Source organism: Manis pentadactyla, chromosome 5 (assembly GCF_030020395.1).
Source record: "Manis pentadactyla isolate mManPen7 chromosome 5, mManPen7.hap1, whole genome shotgun sequence".
Taxonomy (NCBI): Eukaryota; Metazoa; Chordata; class Mammalia; order Pholidota; family Manidae; genus Manis; species Manis pentadactyla.
In genome coordinates this window covers 150,931,881-150,941,873 of record NC_080023.1, presented here as the reverse complement: position 1 = coordinate 150,941,873, position 9,993 = coordinate 150,931,881, and the positions used below count along the sequence as shown (strand labels likewise).

The 9,993-nt window shown below is 46.5% G+C and overlaps 1 protein-coding gene across 3 annotated transcripts in view; it reads left to right on the top strand.

The window, feature by feature from the left end:
• Positions 1-6,594: 6,594 nt before the first annotated feature.
• The window catches only part of STK35 (serine/threonine kinase 35), a 40,227-nt gene continuing 36,828 nt past the window's right edge, over positions 6,595-9,993 (top strand). For 2 of the 3 annotated variants that reach the window (XR_008997910.1, XM_036906412.2), the window contains exons 1-2: positions 6,595-7,164; positions 7,748-8,348. Coding sequence is in view for 2 of the 3 variants with exons in the window: in XM_036906412.2 (XP_036762307.1) it covers positions 6,859-7,164; positions 7,748-8,348 (907 nt within the window). In the remaining variant the exon portion in view is untranslated. Of the gene's footprint in view, positions 7,165-7,658; positions 7,675-7,747; positions 8,349-9,993 lie in introns of those variants that run through there. The other variant, XM_036906477.2, reaches the window with a different exon arrangement.

Genomic DNA, 9,993 nt, shown 5'->3' with positions numbered 1-9,993 from the left:
CTCACTGGTCAACAAAAATTCAAAGTAAAATTAACAATGCAATACAGTTGGAAAAGACTGTAGGCTGGAATTGGTGCAGCCACTATGGAAAACAGTCTGGAGGGTCCTCAAAAAATTAAAAATGACCCAGTAATCCACTTCTGGATATTTATCCTAAGAACATGAAAACACTAACTTGAAAAGATAACTGCATCCCCATGTTCACTGCAGCATTAGTTACAACAGACAAGATTTGGAAACAACCTAATTCCTTCTTTTTTATTTTATATATATATATATATATATATAATTCCTTATTTATTATTTCTATAGGATCAGTCCTAGAGATGGAGTTGCTGGATCGGTGTATGAATTTTTAAGCGTATTAAGAAACACTGAGTTATCAGATTGCCTTCCTAAAAGGCTGTGTCACTTTACACTTTGATCAGTGAGTATACCTTGGCATGTGGTTGTGTACCTTTCAACCAGATTCCCCAATCATTTATTTTGAATGTCCCAGCAGTTACAGAATCAAGGACTTGTGCCCCGCTAATTTTGCATTGTTTTCCTTCCTCTTGCCAAAAATCTTTAATGACCCCTAAGAACTTAGCAACCAATTTTTTGTGGCAAATATTCAGAGACATAGCCTGACAAAGAATTTTTTATGCCAATCCCAGATGAGAGGGGAAGAAAGGTTGGCATTTCTGAGCCATTTCGGTGGCCAACAAGAAGAGCATTTGAAATGAGAACAATCCATTCTGTTTGGGGAACAGGATGGCTCTATCTGCTTCCATCCCTGTTTTCTGTGGCTTGGACCCTCATTAAATAGATAAGAGGCCCTCTCAGCTGAGTCTTAGTGGGTACAATGTCTCTTGTGCAGTGTCCCCAGGGTGTGATTTGGGTACTGACTACCTGAGCCATCCTGATGCTTTTAGATAATAGGAAGGTGGACATCATGGCCAGAAGCTGAACAGCGCCACCAAGCTGACAGGCTGCTTCAGTGGTAAATACCATTCCCACTTTCATTTTCAATTTCAGTTTTAATCCAAGTAGTAAATAAATATCCATAATGTTTAAGAGTTAGTTACTACTACAAGTTTGATACCACCAGAAGGATCTCTTGTCTAACTCCCAAGAAACAATCACTTATTCTGTGCTTACCTCTCCATACTCTGTTATGGGGTCACTTGAAGGTTTTAAAATTGTAGATCTTTCCTGTTAACTTAAAGCTATGGAGAATAAGGGTTTCCTTTTCCTTTCTGTCCTCTCTCTACACATACACACAGCCCTCTCCAATTTTCCCAAGATAATTATATCATAATTTTTGTTTAAATCAATGTGCTCTTTTTATATTATAATGACAATGTGATATTATTTCCAGCTGAACATTGTACTTTGTGATGATTATGTTTTTCTTATAAATTGTCTTGTTTTCTTGGCTTTAATAATCACCTCGTCTCTTATTTGCTTAGTTTTCTATGTACTAGCTCCAACCCATCCCCAGATTCTTTGCTAGAACTCCAGCCCTCTCCGACTGCCTCAGCTCTGCGCTCAGTCTAGGGGCAGTATAGTGTAATACGCAGTGGTTCTCAAAGCGTGGTCCCTGGACCAACACTACCATCGGTACCACCTGGGACCTAGATAGAAATGCAAATTTCAAGTTCTCCCCAAAACTTACTGATTAGCCACCTTGAGGGTGGGGCCCAGCAATCTGGTTTTTAACAAGCCATCCAGGAGATGCTAATGTGCACTCAAGCTGGAGAACACTGGAGTCACGGTTAAGAGCTTGGATTCCACAGCTCAAGTCGGCCAGGGTTCAGATGCCAACTATCCCACTCATTTGTGATGTAACAGCTTCCAAGACTCAAGCTTCCCACTCATAAAGTGGGGACAAACTGCCTCTCCACACAGTTGGGACCTGCGTGCTGTCAGGCAGCAGAAAGGGGTCCAGCTTTGCTTTATGCTTTTCTGGAGAAGGCCCTCCTGGAGCCCCCTGTATCCAGTTTTGTTATGGGAGGGGAGTCCAAGCGGCCACAGAGCCTCCCGCAGTCCTTCCCAGTGACCCTGTTCAGAGCATATTCTCCACCAAAGCACGGTCACCTCAAGCTTCTGTCCTTCAGCACCTTCGCGGCCATCTGAAGTCTCCCTACTGCACCCCTCTAGGAGCCTCTCTTCCCTTGGGTCCCTCCCTCGCCCCACCCCCCAACATTTCACTTGATTCTCTGCTACGGCCCCCTGCCACCTCCAGCAGCCAGCCCTCCCACCTCATCCGTGGCTAACCTCCCTGAAGTCCACTGGAGCAAACTCAGCCCCTCTCCCAGCTCCCAGCCCTGCCTCACTCCCCCACTTCCCCCAGCCTTTCCCTCCCAGGCCAGAGCCCCCTGTTTTCCCATCAAACCACCCCCAAGGCTGGCTGCCCCTTGGACGTTCCCAGGCCCCTGAAGGACAGGGATGAGGAGGGAGCATAATCATTCTGCCTCCTCACTCTGAGCAGCTCTTAGAGTAACAGCTTATCTGAGCTTCAGCTCTCCAGCTACATCCAGTTACATGGCACTTGGTATGTAATAAATGCTCAATAAACCCAACGCCCTCACCATGGCCCACAAGTCCCTGCCTCGTGACAGGGGCCTCACATTTCTCCCTCCTCATTTCCCACTACTCTTCCCCCATTCCCTCACTCCAGCCACACTGGCCTCCTTGCACATTCACATCCCAGGGCCTTTGCATTCGCTCTTCCCTCCAGCATGACTATTCTCCCAGTAGATATGCATTTGGCTGATTCTGTTACTTCAATCAGGTTTCTGCTCAAAGGTCACCTCCTTAGAGAGGTTTTCCCAAACCATCCATTCTAGAATAGCTCCTACCCTGAACCTTGCTATCCCTTTACCTGCTTTACTGTCCTTTGAAGGACTAATGTCATTTGGAATCACCCAAGAACCACTGGGTCTTATTTTCTGTGTCAGCCCCTCACAAACAGGGCCGTAAGTCTCACTGCTGCCCTTTCCTCTGTCCTTCATTTCTTCTGTCACTAACTGTTGAGCTCCAACCATGTGTCTGGCCCTATCTGAGGCTCCAGAGGATATGGAGAGGCAGGACATGGAGGCAGGCATACACATCAACAGAGAAAGGTGGGGAAGAAGGCTTTCCATAAATGCTCACAGAATGCTTACCTGGGGAAGGGCTGAGCAGGGAAAGGTAGAATGAAGAGTCTGGATTCTCAGTTCACATCCTAGCTGTGCAACTGCCTCCCTCAGTCTCTTCATCTGTAAAAAGGGGCCAATGATAGAAACTATATCACAGGACTGGCATGAGAGTCTTAGTTTATTCCTGTGCCTGACAGATAGACAACTTTAATCAAGGTTGGCTGTTGGTCACAATAGTTAGGTTACTTCTGTAACTTAAGAAAAACCAAAATAAAGAAAAAAAAGGTTGGTAAAGCCATCAACAATTTTCCAAGTAACATGGCTCTGCTCCAGTATGCTAAAGAATTTATACTCCTGTGGTTCCCAGGATTTTAGATCCAATCTCTCTCAAAACTCAGGTGGGGAAACTAGCTGGAACAGAAACTAGCTGGCCTTGCTCAAACTATGAGGCTAGTGATGGCAGAAATGGGGCCAGCCCTGCCTAGCACCATGCAGCCTTCTATGCTTAGAAACTCTAAGTAAAGTTACAGGTATTTATGATGGTGGCAGGGTTAGGGCTTGTCTTTCACCTCTTACTCAACTTTATTGCAGTATAATTTACATATAATAAAATTCCATCATGAGAAAATTCCCTGGTGCCCCTTAGCAGTCAATTCCCCCCAAAAAATAACCACTGATATGACTCCTGCCCCCATAGATCAGTGTTACTTGACTTTATGTTAATGGAATCATATGGTATATATTCTTTTCTCCCCCAGTTTTTTACAGTTTAGTTGAGGCAAAACTCTAAAATTGATGTTCATAAATTGCAACTATTTAAAGTATACAATTTGAAGTGTTTTTAACATATCCCCCCTTTAAACTATCACAAGATAATTTCAAGATAATGCTCACATCCATCACCCCCCAAAATTTCCTCATTTACATTCATATTCCATTTCTCCCTCCTCACCTCAATTACCCATCTGCTTTCTGTCACTATAAATCAATTTTCAGTTTCAAGAATTGTATATAGAATCATCCAGTATGTACTCTTTTGTGCTTAGCTTCTTTCCCTCAAAGTAATTATTTTGATTCATTCATGTTGTTGTATCAATACGTCATTCCTTTTTCCCCCGCTGAGCAGCATTTCATGATATAGGAATACCACAGCCTGTTGATCCATTCATTTATTGATGAACATTGAACTGATTTCTAGTTTGGGACTCACGGAGAAAGCTAATATAAAATTCTTATGCAAGTGTATTTGTGAATGTAAGTTTTCATTTTTCTTAAGTAAATACCTAGGCATGGAATTGCTGGGCCATTGGGTAGATGTATATTTAAGTTTATAAGAAACTGCCAGACTTTTTTTTCCAAAGTGGTTGTACCATTTTACACTCTCACCAACTGGTTGAAGTTGAGCATCAGTCTTGATTCCTGTCTCACGGTTTCTGTACTTGTTCCTTCTTCCTAGAATGCCTTTCCACCTGCTTTAGCATGGCTGGCTTTAGATCCCAGCTCAAATATCATATTCTAAAGAGGCTGCTATAGATTGAATTGTGTCCCCTCCACCAAATTCCTATGTCGAATTCATAAGCCTTCATACCTTAGAACGTAACATATTTGCAGATAAGGTCTTTAAAGAGGTGATTAAGTTAAAATGAGCCTGTTAGGGTGGGTTTATTCCAACATGTTTTGTGTCCTTATAAAAAAAAGAAAAGACACCTGCTCAGAGGTAGGTCTTGTGAGGACACAGGCACCCAACTGCACAGGCACTCAAGGAGAGAGGTCTCAGGAAAAACCAAACCTGCCAACACCTTGATCTTGGACTTCTAGCCTCCAGAACTGTTAGAAAGTAAATTTCTATTAAGCCAATCAGTCTGTGTTATTTTGTTATGGCAACCCTAGCAAACTAACACAGAGGCCATTCACCAATCACCATTTTGCAACAACAACAGTAATAATAATAAAAATTGACTGAGGCCAGAATCATCAATGGATGCTAAAAGCAGTGGGTGAGAGTCTGATGAACTGGACAAATAGTCTCAAAATATCTTCTCACAAGATAATAGTTATAAAGGCAAAATTAGTAACTTTTCAGTGGAGTACTTTGGCCGACATTATTTTAACCAGATGATCAGTTAACATCACCAGGATTAGAACAAATCAATGTCATGTGCCTCATGATGTGACACACTCAGGATACAACTTTCTTTCAGTGATATTCCTGCCAGAAATGCATAACCTGAATCTAATCGGAAGAAAGTATCAGACAAACTCAAATTCAGGAACATCTACAAATACGTCACCAGTGCTCTTCAAAAATGTCAAGGTCATGAAAGACAAAGGCTGAGTAATTAACTGCCTTTCTTGATTAAAAGAAACTAAAAACAGGCATGACAATTAAACTCAACATGTGATCCTGAATTGGATCCTAAGGGATAGCGATACTATAGGGACAATTAGCAAAATTTAAATATGGAAGGTGTATTAAATAAAAGAATCATATCATTGTTAAAATTCCTGATTTTGATAATTGTACTGATATTATACAAGAGAATGTCCATGTTCTTACGAAATACACACAAAAGTATACAGGATTAAAGGGGTATATCTGAAACTCTAAAATGATTTAGGAAAAAAGTACACATGCAAGAGAAAATATAATAATGCAAATACAGTAAATAATAATTTGCTATTCTGGTTGAAAAGTATATAAGAATTCTTTATTATTCTTGCAATTTATATGTAAATTTGAAATTTTATTCAAAAGATGTTAGTCTTTCAGTGACCATACTAGAGGTGGCCTGTTCCCAACCCCTAGACACTCTTCAACTCTTTTTATCCATCACACTTATCTTGTCCTAAATTATCCCGTGTACTTGTTTATTTAATAACATCTAACATTATTGTGTGCAAGGCCTTGTCCTGTTCTAACTGTACAACCCCAGTGAATTCTCCAACTACTGTTTTTTCTTACAGAGGACGATTAAACACACAGAAAGTTAATTAACTTGCACAAGTATTTGTCTCCTCCAGGGACATAGAATCTCAACTAAGGCAGAGTCTGCTTTGTTCACTGCTTTACTCCCAGAGACTTGGGATGGTGCCTAGCACATTACAGGCATTCAGTAAATATCTGTAGATTGTTAACAAATGATGGGCACCTACTGGCATTGGGGTACAAAACATTTAACAAAGTATTTAAAAATCCATACCTAAATGGACCTTACACTGAGCGCTAACCTCATCCCTGCACCCAATTAGCCACTTTACATTCATATACATTCAATTCACTTGGCGCTATCAACCCGGGGAGGTTAAGATCAGTCTACCCATTTTGCAGAAGAGGAGACAGGCCCCGGGTGGGGAAATGATTTACCCGGGATAAACCGGCTAATAGGAGGCAGGGTGTGGATTCCAACCCAGTCCCAGGCGGTTCCCAGGCACCACCTATGAATCAATCAAACGGACCAATCCAATCAACCAGTTGGTATTTATTAGGCGCCTACAGCGGGTAGCTCCCCTACAAGCAGACCAGGCGAGAAAGGCAGAGGCAGTTACGGTGCACAGACAGCTGCGGAGACAGCGCGGCCGCAGCTGATCGCGTGAATTTGGCGCCTGTTTTTTGTTGGTGGGGTGTTCTCGCCTGTGATTGGACCCCGGCGCAACGTGCCCGGTGCGCCGGGCTGCGGCTGCTCTGTCGACCTCTGCAGGACCCGGGAGGCACGGTACTCCAACGGCCTCCCAGGGGATGGGCCACCAGGAACCCCCGCTGGCCCGAGTGCTTGCGGGAGGTTCGACTTTTATAAATAGATTATGTAAAAGGCTCAGCTGGAAAGAACACGCGGAGAGCGGCAGGAGCCAGGACACCCGGCTCTCCCCCGCCAGCGTCGCTGCCACCATCCGCGCAGCAACAGGCTCAGTAGCTCGCCTGGCCCAGGCCAGCGCCACTCGCCGTGCTACGTACCGGCGGCAGCCCAGGCCTGGAGCGGACCATCCCCAGCCGGGGACCCCAGCGGGGAAACGGGCCTCCCGGAAGTGGAGGGGCGCCGACCAGGTAAGGGCGCGGCCCGCTTAGTGAAAACAAGCGCTGATGCTGGAGCAACCCCCGCCGCCTCGGGCGCTTGGGGAGGCAAACGGGCCCCAAGTTTGGCGCGCTCAGGGACGCCGAACTTCCACGTTAACGCCCTCCACCCAGAGCCCTCGGGGATGTGGGTCGGTTCGTTGGGCTCGGCTCGGGCTTAATTCAATGGACTGTTTACACCCGGGAGAACACAGGGCGGAACGTAGGGAGGGGGATCCCAGAGGAGTCAGGCAGGAAAAATGACTTCCACACTCCAAACTGCTTTTTAAGGCAATTTCCATAAATTGTGAAGGCTTGTTGTCCTTGTTTTTCCTATTCTTACACTATAAATTAACTGAGAAGACGAGTGGTTTTGCTCTTCTTTCCGGCTCCCCCTCTGAGCCATAAACCTCTGGTTCCGTCTTTCCCGCTTTCCCCTCCCCTCCTGTTCGGTCATTGGCGGTGGCTTCCGTCTTAAAGGAGCCGCGGCCGTCGGAGGAGGAGGTGCGGACGCCCTGCGGCCTGCGCTCTTTGCCTCCCCACCTCGGCCTTGTTTAACCAATTCTTTCGCCCGCAGGTCACGATCCAAGGTCCCGCTCCTCCTCGTCCCGGGGCCGGACGAAGGGATGAGGCCGGGGGGCCCCGGGCAGCGCCGTTGCTGCTCCCCCCGCCGCCTGCAGCCATGGAAACGGGGGAAGAGGACGGCACCCGTAGAGGTACACAAAGCCCCGCGCGGAAAAGGCGAAGCCCAGTGCCGCGGGCGCCGAGCGCGAAGCTGAGGCCGGCGGCGGCGGCCCAGGCCATGGATCCGGTGGCGGCCGAGGCCCCGGGCGAGGCCTACCCGGTGCGGCAGCGGCCAGAGGGCGGCGGCGGGTCGGCTCGGCCGCGGTACAGCCTGTTGGCGGAGATCGGGCGCGGCAGCTACGGCGTGGTTTACGAGGCAGTGGCAGGGCGCAGTGGGGCCCGGGTGGCAGTCAAAAAGATCCGCTGCGACGCCCCCGAAAACGTGGAGCTGGCGCTGGCCGAGTTCTGGGCCCTGACCAGCCTCAAGCGGCGCCACCAGAACGTAGTGCAGTTTGAGGAGTGCGTCCTGCAGCGCAACGGGCTAGCCCAGCGCATGAGCCACGGCAACAAGAGCTCGCAGCTTTACCTGCGCCTGGTGGAGACCTCGCTGAAAGGTAGGAGCGCCGCGGGCCGTGTGGCCCGCGCAGGGCCTGCATCCTCGGCCCTGCACCCCTCGGCCCAAACTGCCCCCAGATCCCAAGGCCCTGGTCCTGGTCCTGTCACCCTGGGCCCAGACACACCCTCTTTTCCCGGGCCTCCTCTATTTCAGGACCCAGGATCAGTCCCCAGCACGAACGTTAGCTGGTGTTTTCATAACAAGTCCTCATTAAGTACTAACCATTATCTTAGTAAGTGCTCAGCAGATGTGAACCATTATTATTAAATATCGAGCACTTTTAAGATGGGAGCAGGGTCGTAGAGGGGGTTGGGTTCAGAGTTGGTAGAATCGATGGAAAACTTGCTTAGCCCTCCTCAATCTCTAGGGCCTCTTATCTTTACTTTCCAAAGCAAAGAAAACAAAAAGGTGTTACTGGGCCCACCCTCACCCCCTCCCTGCCTGGTTCCAAATATCCTGACACCGTCCAGCCCCAGCCCCCAAACTTTTGCTTCCTGCCTTTTCCTCTGAGACCCCCCAACCCCTCATCCCAGAGCAGTCAAGCAAACTGGCGGTTTTCTGGCTTATTCCTCTGGGACCTGCAGAATAATAACCACGCAGGTGGGCCTAGAACTGTCACATAACATGATCTAACCATCTTTTTTCTATTTTACATTCTTAATCTTTTTCTTAATCCTCTGAGGCTTTGTTTATACGGAAGATAGGGCTCAGTGAGACAAGGGAGTTTTGCAGTCCTGGGAGAGCTAGTTGTAGTTTGGGGGTTTTAACTTTTGTCAGGGAGTGTATTCATCCTGAGCCTTCATTACTCGCATGTCTTGTTCAGACTCCCAAGTAACCAACAGTCTGTTCAGAGAGGACTGGGCCAGTGGGCTAGAAGTCTGAGGAGCCTTCTCAGGAAAGAGGTTACTCTTCCTAGGAGTCTACAGAAGTTATTTTAGGTAATAACTTTGTAAGTGCTATCTTCTTTTGATGAATGGCGAAACCAAGGAATAGAGGCAAATATAACTTGAGCAACGTTAACCAACTTTCAAGGAGAGTCAGTTTGTACTCCTGGTTTCTTTACAATTTTTTCATAGCTTAAGTGATATAAACCCAAATCTGTCACATTCAATGCCTAGATCCTTTCAAATTGGGTAATGGTGCCCTCCCTACCTTAAGGATGAACTAGAACTGATTTTTCAAGAATGGGTAAAATTTTGGGTAGGGTTGGATAGGGCATCTTGTTTCCAGCTTTTGCCCAACTTTAAGATCCTACAAGCCCATCTCAAGAGAACTAGTTTGCCTCAAGTCAGTTGACGATGGAGGGACATGATCCATATCACCTGGAGTCCTTTTTAAAAATAGGCTTCCACTTTTTATACCCATCCCTGCTTCATCCACTCTGAAAAGCCCACCCTCTCCTCAGGTGAATATTTGTTTTTGAAGACTTTCCAGGAGATTATTTTACCTTACCTGTATTCTACAAATCTTTACTTCCATCAGACTCTCTTTCCATTCTGGTCAATGAATGGTCAGGAGTCCATATTACACACTGTCTCCTTGGGAAATGGGAATTCACTTTGCCAAATGATCCCCTTCTATCATTCATTGATGCCAATCCTCAGTGGCACCTGGGTTTAGAGTCTTTGCTTCCTCTCACCATA